Here is an 18,153-nt window from a genome sequence, read left to right on the forward strand (position 1 = left end):
GTAACTAAAGGTGTCAGTGTCACATATAGCTTTCTGAAATTTAAAACTTCTCATTTCTCATCAGATAGGTATTGATATGGTTCATTTCCTCCTCTTATATGTCTTTTTTGTGGCTATTTAACCCTTACAATTTGTCCCTCTCCCCACATATACTCTATCAATTCCAGAGGCTTCCTGTTACCTACAGAATGAAAATAAAACAAAAATCTCCATTTGGCCTTTTAAACCGTTTATAATCTGTTTTCCACCATCACTTTTCCAGTCTTCTCATACTTTACTTCTTATAATACTTATACTTTATATCTGCTCCTTTCTTTACTCCTGACATATTTTGGGAAAAGATCTCATGTTTAGAGCACCAATTTTAAATTAGTGTTTCTAGATAATATAAAAACTGTGATTCTTAGGATTTCTAGATTCCTTTACCCTCTACCTGGCTTTCTTAACTTGAGAATGCTAAGGATATTTTTCTCCATTTCATTGGTTGTCATGATGAAAGGATATGCCATCTCTTTTCTAGTTGAGTGCTGATAAGCCTCTTTGAAATTAGCCAGGCTGCTGGTCCTTTCATAACAGAAACAATCTGTCAAATCTTGAAATTACCCCAAAATGGTAAATGCTCTCAGAGCTTGTCTGCTGCTGGCCTACACTGCAGAAAACCCAGTGCCATCTCCACAACATGAGAATATGTTTGAGTAGGACTATATAGGAGGACATCAAGCTTGAAAGGCTTGGAGCATAGGTCTAGAGGTAAATTGATTGCCTCTTTTTTGATAGTCAATAGCTAATTAAGTTTAGAAAAGATCATCAGTAGTTAAGCTACAGGGTGGAAATACAGATAACTCAAAGATCCTTGAAAAAGAATTTAATTCATTTTACATATATCACCCCAAGGAGCCCCCTATCACATGTGGATACTTATCCTAGTTTCAAGTCACTCTAATAGTTCTTCACATAAAATAGACTATGATTTTCCCTCCTCACATGATACAAAAAACAAAGTGAAAGAATTGCCATATATATTTGTCTTTTTAAAAATTTTTTTCCCTTGTAGGAACCAGGGTAATTAAAAAAAAAACAGCTTGAGGAATATGAATCTATGTAGTCTTGCATTTTTATTTTTTTAAATTATTTTAACAGTATTTTATTTTTTCAAATGTATGCAAAATGTTTTCATCATTCACCTTTGCAAAACCTTGTGTTCTAAATTTTTCTTCCTCTCTTTTGCCTTCCCTCCTCCTCAAGACAACAAGCAAGCCTATATAGGTTAAACATGTTCAATTCTTATAAACATATTTTCATATTCATGCTGCACAAGAAAAATCAGATCAAAAGAGGAAAAAAAACATGAGAAAGAAAAAAAAAACAATAATAAAAAGAGGTGAAAATAAAGTGTTTTGATCCACATTCTGTCTCCATAGTTTTTCCTCTGGATGTGGATGGCATTTTCTATCTATTGGAATTGTCTTAAATCACCTCATTGTTGAAAAGCTGAATCACATAATTTTGTTATTATGTACAAAGTTCTCTTAATTCTGTTCACTTCTCTCAGCATCAGTTCATGCAAGTTTTTCCAGACTTTTCTGAAACTAGCCTGCTCATCAATTCTTTTAGAGAAATTATTTGCTATTACATTCATATATCATATTTATTCAGTCATTCCTCAACTGATGGGCAATGAATTTCCTGTTCCTTGACACTGCAAAAAGGCCTGCTGTCTTCATTTTATCAGTGAGCAAAATAAGTCTTCCAAAAAGTGAAGTGATTCCCTGCTAAAATTTTCTTTTTCTCAGACTGTTATTAAGACAATTACCATTTCCCATTATAAAAGGACTTTGAATGGAAGATGTAGGGATACTACTTAATAACTTTTACCCAGTGATTGTGGAGAACTAATTAGCAAGGTCAGAATTGTCATCAGAGAGAATCAATAGTGCTGAAGAGGAGATAGATGTGACAGAGAAAGAAGGACCTTCAATAAGAAGGTGGTACTAGCATAACATGTCTTTTGAAAAATTTCGATTTAAGGGGCAGCTAAGTGGCGCAGTGGATAGAGCACCAGCCTTGAATTCAGAAGGACCTGAGTTCAAATGTGGTCTCAGACACTTAACACTTCCCAGCTGTGTGACCCTGGGCAAGTTACTTAACCCCAGCCTCAGGAGGGAAAAAAAATTTTTTTTGATTTAAGCATTGAGGCATTAAGATTTTATTAGAAACATAACTTGATGAACAAAAGCAAGAAAAAAAGGGAATGGGATTCAGAGTGAAATAAAATGCTTCAAAAAAGGAACTCAGGAGTGGATTATGGCTTTTGTTTTCAGGACAGATAGAATGTTGGAAATTTTGAACCTACCTGCTTAAAAAAAAATAACAACATGGTACAAGTGGAAAACATCCTAAAACAGGGTTGGATTTTGATAGTTACAAAGGATATTGAAGATCATTCTAGCTATAAGATCACAGATTTAGAACTAGAAAGGACTTTGAAGATCCACAGGGTTGGACTAGACTGATCTCCTCTGCCTCTGTTATTTGTGCTTTTCTACATTATAATCTCCAAACCTTCTGTTTTACAAGTTTGAAAACTGAAGCCCAGAGAGAATGAAAATGCCTGAGATGCTGTAAGTAACAAGTAGCAGACAAAGGACTGAAAACAAGGCCATTTACTTACAAAACCAGTGTTTTTTTCTTTCTCTTCTATGCCCTCCTCCTCTTTATTAGCGCCATTGAAAAGAAATGAAGTGATCAAAACCATCATTCATATCTATAAATTGAGTTTCTTGTCCTCCTCTGTAAACTGATGGGAATGGACCTTTAAGGGTTATATTCAGTCATAACATTCTCTTTAATTTATCAGATTTTTGTGTTTTTGCCCTTAGGTATTCTTTGGACTTTCCCCTAACATTCAGGAGCTGATTCTCCCCTCTACAGCATCAGTGTGGGTATGAATTCCTCTGTGGGCTCTAGAGAACCTCAGTAACTTAGGATCAAACTAAAATTCATAGTGGCAGGAAAATCAGCCTGGAGATTCTAAAATCACTATCTATGTTGGGGTCAAAAGTCATGAAGCTCCCTGCCAAAGCCTTGATTTATTTTGTTTTATGCAACAAGAGGATCATTGCTATGACTGAAATGCAAGCAATATTTCCTGCAGTGTGGACAAGCAAACTATGTCCCTACAATGACAGAAATTATTATAGTCAGATAAACTAGGCAGTATCTAACCAAGACAAAACAATAAATTCTTCTGATCTGGGCTTCTGTTCTATCGCATTCCATTTGGATGAAACTCAGAGCATGTTTTGGGAGCCAACAAATTAAAGGTATTTCATTTAAAAATGCAATTTACTGGTGACTCCCAAGAGAATTTATTTGGAGATTTTTTTTTCCACTTTGAAAGTGAAAAACAGTTCAGTGATCATCCCTGTTGTATGTTTATGACAGTGATAAGATACAGTGCTTGAGTGGTGACCTTTTCTAAATCCCAGAAGAATCTGCCTCAAATCATTCATGCCAGACACATGGCTCTTTGACCTTGTCAGCTACAGCCCCAGCAAAACCAGTAGAGGGGGGTAAGAATCTTTAAATAAGGCTACAGGATTTTTCGATTAAGAGGAATCTAAAGTTAAACCTCTTCTATTTGACAGACTAGGAAATGGAAGCTAAGAGACAGGAAATGATTGTTTTTTTTTTGTTTTTTTTTTTTTTCTTTATTTTTTTTTTTATTATTTTTTATTTTATTTTATAATTATAACATTTTTTGATAGTACATATGCATGGGTAATTTTTTACAACATTATCCCTTGCACTTACTTCTATTCAGATTTTTTCCCTTCCTCCCCCAACCCCCTCCCCCAGATGGCAAGCAGTCTTATATATGTTAAATATATTACAGTATAATTTAGATACAATATATGTGTGTAGAACCGAATTTTTTGTTGCACAGGAAGAATTGGATTCAGAAGGTAAAAATAACAGTTTACATTCATTTCCCAGTGTTCCTTTTCTGGATGTAGCTGGTTCTGTCCATCATTAATCAATTGGAATTGGATTAGCTCTTCTCTATGTTGAAGAAATCCACTTCCATCAGCATACATCCTCGTACAGTATCATTGTTGAAGTGTATAATGATCTTCTGGTTCTGCTCGTTTCACTCAGCATCAGTTGATGTAAGTCTCTCCAAGCCTCTCTGTATTTCTCCTGTTGGTCATTTCTTATAGAACAATAATATTCCATAACATACATATACCATAGTTTACCCAACCATTCTCCAATTGATGGACATCCATTCATCTTCCAGCTTCTAGCCACTATGAAAAGGGCTGCCACAAACATTTTGGCACATACAGGACCCTTTCCCTTCTCTAGTAGTTGACAGGAAATGATTGTTGCAAAGCCATACAGATAGTGACAGGGCTCAAAAAATTCAAAATTGTTAAGACTTTTGAGTTCATTTATTCTATTTTCTTCCTTCATTTTTACAGGGAGAGAAATCGAGAGAGTTGAAAAGAATTGTAGAACAACTCTCTGAACTACTGATGAACTTGAGACCAAGAGTACTAACAAGCTTTTATAAAAGGTATAAAAGCACCAGGGAAAGACTCAGAGTAAAAGATTCCCTGTATAGCATTGAGAAAATTCAGAGTAACTAGGAGGAACCCTCATGAGGTGTAGATAATTCTGAATTAACTTTTGCTCAAATACAGGCTGCTGACAACTCTCTTTTCTCTTTTTTCTTCCAATTCCACACCCCTTTTCTTTCCCTTAATGCATCTGTTTACTGCAATTTATTGGTTTGTTAGCTTACTTAAATTATAATTTATTTTTTTAATAAGTTTTTTATTTTCAAAATATATCCTTGCAAAACTTGTGTTCCAGATTTTTCTTCCTCCCTTCACCCACTTCCTCCCCAGAGAGCAAATAATTCAATATATGTTAGACATGTCCAATTCTTCTACATGTTTTCATAATTATCATGCTACACAGAAAAATATTAAAAAAGAAAAAAAATGAGAAAGAAAACAAAAAGCAAGCAACAACAAAAAGGAGAAAATATTTTGATCCACATTCAGTCCTGATCTCTTTTTGGATGCTGATGACTCTCTCCAACACAAGTCTATTGGAATTGTCCTGAATTACCTCATTGTTGAAAAGAACCATTTCCATCAGAACTGATCATTTCATATTCTTCTTGTTGCTATGTACAATGTTCTCTTGGTTCTACTCACTTCACTTAACATTAGTTCATGCAAATCTCTCTAAGCCTTTCTGAAATCACCCTGATGATCATTTGTTATAGAACAATAATATTCCATAACATTTATATACCATAATTTATTCAGCTGTGGATGGCATCCAAGGACGGATTCAGCCAACTGATGGCATCTATTCAGTTTCCAGTTCCTTGCCACTACAAAAAAGGCTGCTATAAATATTTGTTCACATATGGGTCCTTTTCCCTTTTTCATGATCTCTTTGTAATATAGGCCTGGTAGATACCCTGCTGGATCAATGCTTATGCACAGTTTGATAGTCCTTTAGGCGTAGTTGCAAATTGCTCTCCAGAATGGTTAAAGTTCACAACTCCATTAACAATGTATTAGAGTTGCAGTTTTCCCATATCCCCTCCAATATTGCTCTTCAGAATAGTTGGATAAATTCACAGCTCCATCAACAATGTATTAGTCTCGCAGTTTCCCCCACATTCCCTCCAACATTTGTCATCTTTTCCTGTTATCTTAGCTAATCTGAAAAGTGTCCAGTGGTACTTCAGAGTTACCTTATTATTATTATTTCTCAATCAATTTAGAGCACTTTTTATATGACTAGAAGATTTTTCATTTCCTTTGACCATTAATTGCAATTTATGATAAGAATGTTCTCTTCATTTTCTTCTCCCACTTAGCCAACCAATGGGATGCTACTAATTTTGTGACATTGTTACTTCCTCTGAATCTCATTTTTCTCATTTATAAAAACAGAAAATTGGATTAGATGATCTTTTAGATCATTTCCAAAACTGATTGATTCCCTTTCTTTCCCTTAGGAAGTTATTGAAGTCACCTCCATGAAGCCCTGTTGGACTAATCAGGAGAATAATTAATGTCATTTGATTTGAACAAAGCTTTTTTCTGTATCTGCTGCTCCACTACTCCATTCAACCATTTAGTTCTTAGCTTATTTTTGATGGCAAGGTGGGCAGGACATTATTTTGAGAATCAGAGTACCCAGGCTTTAGTTCTGGATCTGCTTCTTAATACTTTTGCAACTTAATATTTAATGTGACCTAGGTAAGTCACATAATTTCTCTGGACTGCAGGTTCCTTATTAACAAAATAAGAAAAACGTGAAATTGGAAAGGACCTGAGCATTTATTTCAATCTCCAACATCACCAGCATATTTGCTTGAAAATTTTCAGGAAAGGAGAATTCCAATCATTTTCTCATGAAATAGCCCATTATACATTTGGATACCTCTAATAGAACATTTTTTTTCCCTTTACATTAAGTTAGAATTTACCTTATTTGAAACTTATACTTGTTGCTTCTAGTCTTGCCTTGAGAGGCCAAGTAAAAAAAAAAGTGTGTTTTCCTGTAAGATCTTTCTCCCTATGTTAAACACTCCTCAGTCTGTCCCATTAATTTTCTTTATATCATCATTTTGAGGTGCCTTACAAATTACTGGATGCTTTTCATTTTGGCAATGTTTCTCCCTCTAAAAAAATGGTACTTAGAATAGATTGCAGCAAATTCTGATTAAGGCAAAATACTGGAGGATTATCACATTCTATGTTCTGGACACCCTTCTTTTAGGCATCCTAGGATTTCATTAGAATTTTCCCTCCATACCCTGAAATGTCACTCTCTTAAAAAAAATCTATTGAGCATATAGTCTACTAATTCCTATAAGTTTTTAAAAAATGAATATTTCTTCCAACTTATATTTGTGAAGTTCTCTTTGAGGTCCACAATGGGGCTCATCATTCTAGGATTCAAATCCTTCAGACCCTGGTTTTGTCATCTAGAGTGCCTTGCTATTGCTTCCCAGTTGAATTATTTCTAAAGTCTCTTCCTGCTCTAATAGTCTAGTTATTTATATTTGCCTCTATTACCCAGTTGTAAATTTTATTTATCTTAATTTTTTTCATTGTCTACATTTTTTAGAATGTATATACATATCTATACATATTTCTCTATCCATTGATATATATATATATCTGTGTTGGTATTGCTACTTCTAAATCATAAGATTTTAATGGGTAGGAACCAGGGTGATGTCATTATTTTGGTAACTGCTATTTGGGAAAAATTATCTAATCATGTCTGGCATTGTTAGGATTATTCCACTATTTCTCAGATAAATGAAGTTTAAGGGTCAAACCTTGGTTTATTAGTCATTTTGGGGAAAAATCTTTCTAAAATATGTTGCATACTTCTTTCCCTGCCTTCTTGACCAAATAATGATGAAAATATATGAATTTTTCTTAACTCAGGCAGAATATGCATCTGAATTTTTGCTTTAAATTGTCTTCTAAAAGTCAATTTTTACTTGATATATATATATATATATATATATATATTTTTTTTTTTTTGCTCAGTAGTTTATCCAATTTTTGAAGCTCCTTCCTCTCTTATTTATTCTTTTATGATTTCTAAGCACAACACTTAGCATGAAAGATTTTCAATGAAGGTCTGTTGAGTGAGTGAATTAGTTAAATCCCTTCACACATCTCCTTTTATTCTCACAACAACCCTGGAAGGTTTAGAAGGGCAGAAATTATACCCATTTTTTGGGTAGGTAAATGAAATGGCAGAGCAAGGACCAAATTTTGTCTTTCAGCTCCTCTGCCAGATTTTTTCCATCCATGTGGTAAGTTAATATTGATGACCTTATTATAGCTATTTATTTTTGTTCATGTTCTTTCCCCTTAGTCATTTCTGAGGAAGCAGAGGCAAAAAAAGTTCACTTTGGAGAGAAACATAGGATAAAGAGTCCCATCTTTAAAGAAAAATGATCTTTTTGTTCTCTTTGATTCAACAATAGGGTCCACAGGAATTAGGTAGAGGCTCTTTGCTGTCAGATGAAAAGAAATGAACCTTAAGATGATCCTTCCCTTGTTCTGTATTCCTTGTTTTTGTTAGTGATTTTTCACTTTTTGAAGGGGAAAGACAGCCAATTACATTGAAAAAGTGACCCATTAAATGTGCATTTCAGCTACTTCAGAGACCAGGATGCTAGTTGCTCTCAGTTCCTTCTTCAAAGCTCCTGTCAACTTGGCTATTAATGACTTACCCAGTGGATGACTCACATTACAAATTAGACTCCAGTGACTTAGGGACTCATAGGATATCAGAAGTGGACAAAACCTTAGAGGTCATCCAGTCCAACCTCCTCATCTTACAGACAATGAAACTTGACTGTTCTGAGTGACAAGCCCTATTACAATTAGGTCTTCAGTGTGAGACACATTCCTTCCACTCTTCAATGATGCTGGAGCTAAAACAAACACAGATGCAAAGTAGAAAGAAAACCCACCAAGTACATTTAAAAGTAATTGTGCTTTTATTAAAAAAAATACAATCAGACACTGTCCTGCTGTGTTTTGGAAAGCATGGATCTCTTTAAAAACACTTAGTTTATTATTATTATTATTATTATTGTAATCATCATCATCATCATTATTATAATATTAATCATATTAATTGCATTTTTATGATTGAAATGGTATTGCTTTTTCTGATCTGTTGTATGAAATGTTAAAAAAGGCCTTCCAATGACACACATTTAATTATAGTTAATAATAATAATGACAATTGTACAGTTTTCTGTAAAATATGGCTGGTTCTAGAACAAACTACCAATGTACAACCTGCTTCCTTATGCTTCCTCAGAGCCACCCAAGAGAAAGATCCCATGAAATTGTCACTGGAAGAGTTTTACAGAAACAAACAAACAAACAGAAAATTCCAAAGTAAACCAAAAAGAAAACCCCTTTGAGATCATTGTCTTTGGTGTGAAGGACTTTACTGAAGAGTATGTGAAATCGGCATTATTGCTTATGCTGTTATCAATGCTGTGGCCCCGGTAGAGTGTTTAGGCTTTGGTAAGATCTTCTGTTTCTCTGGGCCTTCTTCCCTCCCCTCTTCCTTCCCCTTTAATGCCCTTCCTTCTGTTGTCCATGAAATATTTATGCCCTTTTTCTTCTGCCTTCTAGATTCCGGAAATTGCTAGGGTCTTAGCTTCATTTCAGCAAACTGGATTGAATGCTCATGACCCTTCCAGTGGAACCAGTTAACACCCTAGAGAAGAGAAAATAGCCCAAGTTGATTTATGGTGGGCAGATTTTATTACCACCCCATTACCATAGGATCTATTATTAGATTTAGAGATGGAAGAGACTTTAGAGTACATCAAATCCAATTTTCTCACTTTATAGATATGGAAATTATGGCCCAGAGAGGAGAGGTATATCTACTCCCTCTAATATTATTAGTTAAGAGTACTAATATTATTCTGAGGTAATATTATTAGTAAACCATAGAATTGGAATCTGGGCCCTGGCCTTCTGGATCTAAATCCATTGCTCTTTTTCTAATACTGGGACTTCATGGGTTGAACAAAATAAGATAGATCATACCACCCTTTCGTTGTACAAAATAGGATGTTGAGCTAAAAATAGCAATATTCATATTGTACCACAGCCCAGAAAAAACTCATATTCTGCCCATCTAGTATGCTAAATCATTGCGTACTTGGTAGACAATAACGAGAAGTTATTGAAAGAACTCTGGACCTCCAGCTATGTGATTATATGTAAATCACTTGATCTCCCCAGGTCTTAATTTTCTCATCTTTAAAATGGATAAAAATCCAATGTCTCTTTCAGCTCCTTCATTTTATGCCCTAAGGTTTCTTCTAAGTCTTAACATTCTGTATTCTAAAATCCATTATAGCGCTAAGAAAAACTACTTAAACTGTGAGTTATGACCAGTTAACCAGTTAACCCATATGGGGTCATGTAACTGAATGTGAAGGCAACCAAAAATTTAGTAAAAGGTTTCTTAATACAATGACCAAAAACTAACATAAAATCAAATGTATAATGTATCTGAGGTGTTTCTGGCAATGCTTGCCTGTGTTGCATTCCTGAAACACCTTTGCTAAGATTCCAGATGAGGTTGTATAAAAATTTCCCAGGTAAAAAGGGGTCATGATTAGAAAAAGTTTAAGAAACACTGCTCTAAAATACCTTTCAATTCTTTTATTTTTATGATCAGACTCTCCAAAGCTTTGACATTCTCTGTTCTGAGATCTCTCCCAATGTTAGTGTTATATTCTAAGATCAACTTGGACATAATATCATGGAGCATTTTAAAAATATAGAGCTTGTTATTGCACTAATGTTAGAAAATAAGATAAAGCTTTGACATTCTCTCCTGGATAAGGCTATGACATTCTCTCCTGGATGTGGTACAATAATGCTGAATTCTCAGTGAATTGAAATAAAAATGAGCACTGGTGTGGTACTTGGGAATCCTAGATTCTAGAATTCTGACCATATCAACACTTTAGTGTGTATCTGTGGACATGTAGCTTTCCTTTTCTGGGCCCCAATTTTTCTATCCATAAAACGAAGGAATTTGATAGCTGATTTTATAAAGTTCACTTCTGGTTTTTTAACCTCACTACAAGGTATGACCTGGAAAACAAAATCATCGAAGGTGATAAAGCCTGAAGCACTTTATTTTTAAATTTTTTTCAAACAAAACACTCCTCATCTCCTGAGGTTTTTTTTTTTTTTTTTTTTTTTTTTTTTTTTTTTTTTTAATACTGATTGGCCTCCATGCCTGGCATAATCTTCTACCTCATCTCTGCCTTTTAGCCAAAATCTTCAAGTCCCAGCTAAAATCTCACCTTATACATAAAAATCAATTTTTATTATTAATTAATAAATCAATTTCTCTTGATTCTTGTGCCCTCCCTCTATTGATTATCTTTAATTTATCCTCTATCTTGTTTGTACATAGCTATTTTCATGTTGTTTCCTATATTAGGCTGTAAGTTTCTTAGGAAAAGAAGGTGATTTTTGCCTTTCTTTGTATTATCAGCACTTAGTATAATGCCTGGGCATCTAATAGTAGTAATAAATGCTTATTTTTTCTTAATATTTTTATTTCCATTTTTACATTTGAGAAAACTGTTGTTTGTCCTTCATTCTCAAAAAGGACCATGCTATCAGGAAAATGATGTCATAACATGCAAGGGAGATAGATTTAAGTGATGGAGGGCTGAACAAAGTCATCAACCTCACTTTCTCCTCTTGAGTGATGTGGGAACAGTGGGAACAGATATAAATCACAATGACTAGAGATGGCTCTGGATGAAGAGAGGTTAGGGGACCTTAACCTTTTTTTAAACTTGGATCTTTAACATGTCTCAGTTTGACTGAGGCAATGCCCAATTCAGTGATTAGGACTAGGTCAGAAAGAACTTCTACATAGTCCAAAAAAAAAGGGGGGGGGGAATTCAAAGCTATTAAGCAATAAAGACTGAAGTCTAAATTCAGCATTTATTTAGTCAACATCTGCTAGAACATGGAAGTTTCAAGGCCTCCCAGGAAAACTTACCTGACTGTGATTGTTATCACCATACCGGCCCATAAGGTTTACTCGGTGACAATTCTTGTACCAGAAAGCTCCTTTGTAGGACAGAGCACAATTTGTGATGGCCGAATCTGTGTCCTTGTCATACGTAGAGAAGGATCTCCCATTGTGGTAGGCCATGGAATCACCTGTTTGAGCCAAAACAAAACAAAACAAAACAAAAACATAAATGAAGAAGTGAAAAGCCTGAGTCTGCATTTTTAATTTTGATGGTGAATGGCATACCTAGAAATGACTAGTTAGAACAGGCCAATATTTGACATTTACGATTGATATGGAGGGTCACTGTGACTGCATTATTTTAGTTTTTCAGTAATTCTTTAATTGGGAATATCCCAGACAGTGAAATATAAAATGGTTTTTCTTTGAAGATTATTAATCAACTTTCTTTATTCCTGATATTTAAACTTTTCAGGTATTGATTAAGCTGCTCTATAGAAAATATTCCAGATTCTAAGAATTTGATGAATCTGTGACTTCATTGATATGGATATTCTGTTCTATGATGTAATCCATAGCTCATTAATGTCTCTTCATCTTGTGTGATTCTTCCCCCCCTCCCCCCCCCGAGGCTGGGGTTAAGTGACTTGCCCAGGGTCATACAGCTAGGAAGTGTTAAGTGTCTGATACCAGATTTGAACTTGGGGGGTCCTGAATTCAAGGCTAGTGCTCTATCCACTGCACCACCTAGCTGCTCCATCCTGTGTGATTTTTATCTGTTTTTCCATGATATATTTATGAATGTTGATTATGTATGTATATATTAACATTCCTAATGTTTAAACAAATCCTTCTAAGATTTAAAACATTGGCCAAACTATTGGATAGAATGTACAGATATATTTCAAATACATATATTCTTCCCATTAATTATCTATGCAGTAAATTCAAAGGTGATAATGTATATTAAGTAAGCCTAAAAAAGCTATTATTAATATTAATATTGTTATTGTTTTATTGTTGTTATGACTATACAAGCAATGTGGTTTAGTGGCTAATGTCTTGGCTTGGAGTCAGCAAGATCTAGAATTTAAAAGATCACCTTTAAGATTTGTTATCTTTGAGACCTTGGATAAGTCACTGTGCCACAGATGGAGTTCCTTTTGAGTCTGAAATCAGAGCTCCTTTATATATTTGCTTGCATAGCAAATACATTTATTCATTTTACCATGTATGCTTATTGACAGTACCTCACATGTAGTAGATATTGAATAAATGTTTTTTCGAATTGAATTAAATTTAATACTTCAGTTTGGTTTTGCTATTGTGGGCTCTCTCTTCCACCAGTGCAGGTGATGATTGATTTAAAGTGAACAAGCATTCATTCTGAGTTGCTGTTGCTGAGAAAATCTCCTTGTGGTTAATCTGATGATGAGCCTTCTCTTCTAATTAAGATTTATCCTCTGGTAACACAGACATACAGTTTGTAACTGGGGTCCTTTTTGGTTGTACCTGGTAGAACTTACAATATCCTAGGCAATCTAATCTTAGGGAACTCAGGATTCTCATAACACTCTAATAAAGCATTGGGGGAAAATGGTAGTGGAGAGGAGAGGTTTACAAGGAGCCATCTAGCTTCACTCTTCCCTGATCATTTAATCACTATTATTTTTAAATATTGTATTCTCCAGTTCTCCAGTAACTCTTTGTTAGAAGCTGATTTCTCTGGCATCAACCTTTTCTACATATGTATTCTGTTAGTGACTTGAGGGTCTATTTGGTTTAACTTATTACTTTCTAGTCAAATTTATTGATTTCTATCACACTTAAGCTCCTCTTTCTTGGTTCCATATAAAATGCCTGCAATATTCAATGATTTCAAGATGTGAGACACTCTCCACTAAAATGATTGAGCAAGTTATAACAGGGATTCATAGACATTCTTAATAACTGATGCCAGGGAAAGTATGTAAATGGCAGGCAGATATTGATGGAATAAGGATCTGCTTCTGTCTGGTGTGTGCTTTTTTTTTTTTTTTTAATAGTCATTCTGGAAAAAGCAGTCTTATGAGGCTTAGGCTTTATGAATGGAAATAATGCTATACATTTTCTCATAACTCTAGAATTAAACAGACATAACCAAGTGCTGCTAGGTGGAGACAATGTTTCTGTCTGTTCTGAATATTATTCCTAGATATTTTTGAATATTGCTTTTGCTTTAGTTTAACCCTTAAGCCTGAATTTTTTCCCATTTAGATAAAGAATTGTCAGATAGCAAAACTAAGGTTATTTGATGTGATGTTAGAATCAGAAAAGCTCCTAATTTGGTCTTTAGGGTTTTTTTTTTTTTATGATGCTGTGACTTCATTGTAAAGTGCAATTCCATTATTTCTGCCTAGACTCATCCTTGCATTTGTTCTCACTGGTATTTTGCATAGTTACATCCTGCATATACCAAAGATGTGGTTTGAAAATGTAGTTTTTGTTTTTGGGAATAATATTCTAGCATTACAAAATCAAGGCATTTCATTAGTCTATCAAGATTCTTTCCAAGATGAAGACAATTTAACTGAATTAGCTTCAGTGGGAATATGCATTTATCTTGAATTGTTCTAATGGGGGATGGCTTACATGATACTCTCTACCAGTTTCTCTTGTAATATGTATTGTGATCAGTGGCACACATTCTCCATTTTGCTTTGATTCAGAGTTGGATCATGAAACAAAGTGAAGACTACTATAAACCTCAGAATACTTTCCCTGGCATTGTGTGGTATAACTCATTGCAATAAAAATTTCCAGGGAAGGAATTCTGTCCTTAGTTCAAGTGATTGCAAAGTCCTCACTTAAAATTTTGATTCTTTAAGACTTGTACCAGACTATATAATTATACTACATTGTATGTTCTTAAATACTAACCTTAGCCTTTCTGGTTGAAAGGATGAGGAGGATCTTCCCTAGAAGCCACCCTATAAGCTTCCTTTGTTTATATACTAAAATCTAACCTTTGGCCCATACCTGCTGTTCCACTGTATCCATCCACTTTCAGTTTATAGCGGGACTTGGCATCTCCAACACTGAATCTGTCATATATGGCATAAGCTGTTTCACCATTATCCTGGAGGTCCACCCGTAATTCATACTGTCCTTGGTCAGTGATTTTGTGAATGTTATCCAACCCTGTTGTATAAAAAAGGTTAAATGAATAGGCAGGAAATAAGATTATAACTTTGTTTACCTTAGAATGGGACAAGAATGTGTCTAGTGCTCTCAGAAACTTCAAACCTTAGTCCCTTCAATTCAATACATGCTTAAATGAATGAATTTATTTATTTATTTATTTTATTAATAATTTTTTGTTATATATATATATATTTTATAATATTATCCCTTGTATTCATTTTTCCAAATTATCCCCCCCTCCCTCTATTCCCTCCCCCCGATGACAGGCAATCCCATACATTTTACATGTGCTACAATATAACCTAGATACAATACATGTGTGTAAATACCTTAAATGAATGAATTTAAAGATGAACTTACTTTTAAGACAAAAGAATTCCCCTCTTTAAATAACACCTTTAATTCCCAGGGGACTTTAAATGTTTTTAAAGGAATATTTGTTCTTTGTGTATTCACTAATGGTAGTATTTTTTCTTTTTAGTAAACTATCTCCACAAGATAAATTTTCAAAAAAGAAGGTAGAAGGGGGATGATATGTATGGAGTTTCTTTAGTGATGCTAACTTTCTCAGACATTAAAACACAATGTTCAGGGAAGGTTTACCAAGCCAAAATTCATCTCCAAGTTTCCCAAATCCAGCAGCATAAGTCCTCCAATTCTGGTAGAAATCTTGATGTCCATTACTACGTCTCAAAAATACCTATAAAGGCAATAATAATACCTTTGAATGTTAGTGCTATTGAAGGAAATATCTCACAATTATAATGTCTTAAGGTTTACAAAAAATTAATCTCAAGAGAAATAGAACATTAATATCATTCTCATTTTACAGAAAAAAAAAAAAAAAAAGAAATGAAAGCTTCAAAGGACTATGCCTTGCCCTTGGTCATAGCTATTTAGGGGAAGAATTGAAAAACAAATCTTTTCTGTTTCTAAATCCTCTTTTTTTTCTTTGTCCCATGATGTTCTCAAAAAAAGTGTAGTTTTCTTATGTGTAGTTTAGGCATAGTAATGCCAGATCTACCTCATCCAGAAGGATGTTGTAAGATTCAAATGAGATAAAATATGTGAAATGTGTGAAAGTATAAACCACAGTACAAAAGTAAGTCAGTTAAGTCAGTCACTCAAGCATTTATTCAGAACCTATAATATGCCAAGCACAGTGCTACATCATCATTATTTTCATTGATGATTTGCAATAAAGGATATGATTGAAGCTACAGAAAAAAGAAAGCCAACTGCTTTCTTCCTGTTGATGATGATGAAATAATAAAGAGTTCATATTTACATTAGCCCTAAACCCTTAGTTCAAGTGTGAGCTACAAGGCATATCTTCTATTAGTGTTCTATATTCTATATGGGCCTCTTTTCATATGATTATAATGGTACATGTTGGATCTGATGAACAAAGATCCATACTTGAAAGTTCTGTTGATCCTGGCTCACCATCATTGAACTAAATGTGACATGACCTCTCTCCTCTTTGTCTTGTCTTAGATTTCACTCTCTCAATGGAGAACTAAGAAATTATTTCTACAAAAATTCAATAGAATTTTGTGTTCTTCCCTAATAGTCTAATTAGAAAGGTTTAGGGATAAGACATCATTGAAATTATTTGTAAATTTGTTGACATTTTTCATCTTGTACAATTAATTCCCTTGTACAAGGGAAATAATTGTGTATGTGTGTGTAATTTGTTTAAAACCCTCTGAGAAGGATAAGCAGGTTTATTAATCTTTCAACTGCTTCTTTCAAGGTGAAGATAAAATTTATTTCTATGAATTATTGACTCAGCTTCCTTAGAGTCTAAGCTACTAGAATTATAAGGGGGTCTTGCAGAATCTATATGGAAATGTGGAGACCTTGATCTGAGAAAAAAAAAAAAGACTTCAAGAAATTTCAAAATGGATCATGGTTATATGTAGAGAGCAGTAAACACAAAAGAATGGAGTTCAGGATTATCTTCCTGCCATATTCCTTTGAACTTCAACTCCTGTAAAGACTATAGTTGTGGAGTTTCACTATCCCTCTTGCCTTCTATTTATGTTGGCTATTTTTCAACTTCTTCTGTTCCCCTTTGAGATACTGTTCCTCTAAAATTACTTTGTTTTTATTTTGTATATAATTATAGACATACATCTTGTCCCTCCTGTTTGAATATAAGTTCCTTGAGGACAGGGACTGTTTCACTTTTATCTTTGTATCTCCAATGCTTAGAACAGTGCTTGACATCTAATAAGTGCTTAATAAGTACTTTCTGATTGATGGGTTAGTTTATTTTCCCAGGATGTTATTAGGAATAAAATTCTTTTGGCCACTATATATAATGGTTTTAGGATTATACAGTTAGAGAGGATATTGAAAGGGCATTGACTCCTAAACATGTCTTCATTGATGGCTCATATTGTTATGATGATATGACATCTAGAAAAATGGAAGTAAGACTAATGATTTGCTTTGTTTATACTCACAATCCATCCACCTCCATCAGAAGTCATGTCGCAGAAAACATTTAGTGGTTGAGCTTTATCCCCATTCAGATAGATAGTGTAGAGGCCAGAAGCTGTTTCTCCATTCAACATTGTTTGTGAACAGTCTTTGGGGTGTGGGTAGAGAAGTCCAACTATGAGCCAAGAACACAGGAAAAGAAATCCTTATAGAGTGTACTGATTTAGATGAAGTGAGAAGACAGAGGAACAGAGATGAGCTTAATCAGTCTTAAATTTTGCCCATCATAGAATTACAGAATCTTGTTGGAAGATACTTTAGAAGATGTTTCCCTAAATTGTCCTGCTTCAGTTTCCCTGAATTGTTCTGCTCAATCCTGCAAGATCTTCTATCTTAAGACATAATGACCCCAGCCCTTCCCTACTTATCAGAATGTCTGGTGCTTCCCCTCATTCTGACATTGTTGTTCTTGATTGATCTTAACTTATCAGAATGTCTGGTGCCTCCCCCCACCCAGTCAGAACTGGATTGATGTCTGTTTCTACTCTCAGTGCTCTGACTCTGCCCCTGCCTCAGTCCTAGTAGCTTGGAGCCATGTGTATATATACTTCATGGGAAGCACACATTAGTGGCTGGATGCTTTGATCATCAGCCCTGGGGGCAGCATGCCCTCAGCACAATCTCTCCCTTTCAAATAAATTATTAAAAACTCTCTAATCTCTATCTTGCCTCAGTTTCTCTGGCATTACAAAACATTATTACTTTACTGAGTCCTAGAGCTGGAAGGGATACCAGAGATCATCCAGCCTTATACAAGCCTAACAATTATAGTTTATAGTATTTATAATATCCTCAATAAATGGGCATATAGCTTCTGCTAAGAGATTCAACAAGTGGAGAAATCTATTGCTTCTAAAG

General features: G+C 34.5%; 1 protein-coding gene and 1 long non-coding RNA gene across 3 annotated transcripts in view; one reads left to right on the plus strand and one right to left on the minus strand.

Annotated features, from left to right (window-relative positions):
* Positions 1-4,747, plus strand: part of LOC141557359 (uncharacterized) — a 343,673-nt gene extending 338,926 nt beyond the window's left edge. For both annotated transcript variants that reach the window (XR_012486769.1, XR_012486771.1), the window contains 2 exons: positions 2,880-2,942; positions 4,485-4,747. This is a non-coding gene — a long non-coding RNA (uncharacterized LOC141557359). The remainder of the gene's footprint in view (positions 1-2,879; positions 2,943-4,484) is intronic.
* Positions 4,748-8,544: 3,797 nt separating this feature from the next.
* Positions 8,545-18,153, minus strand: part of TNC (tenascin C) — a 110,718-nt gene continuing 101,109 nt past the window's right edge. The window contains 6 exon segments of the mRNA XM_074292897.1: positions 8,545-9,233; positions 9,235-9,300; positions 11,629-11,792; positions 14,623-14,784; positions 15,391-15,487; positions 17,259-17,410. Coding sequence (XP_074148998.1) covers positions 9,189-9,233; positions 9,235-9,300; positions 11,629-11,792; positions 14,623-14,784; positions 15,391-15,487; positions 17,259-17,410 — 686 coding nt within the window. The 3' untranslated portion in view covers positions 8,545-9,188.

The sequence above is a fragment of the Sminthopsis crassicaudata genome, chromosome 2, assembly GCF_048593235.1.
Source record: "Sminthopsis crassicaudata isolate SCR6 chromosome 2, ASM4859323v1, whole genome shotgun sequence".
NCBI lineage: Eukaryota > Metazoa > Chordata > Mammalia > Dasyuromorphia > Dasyuridae > Sminthopsis > Sminthopsis crassicaudata.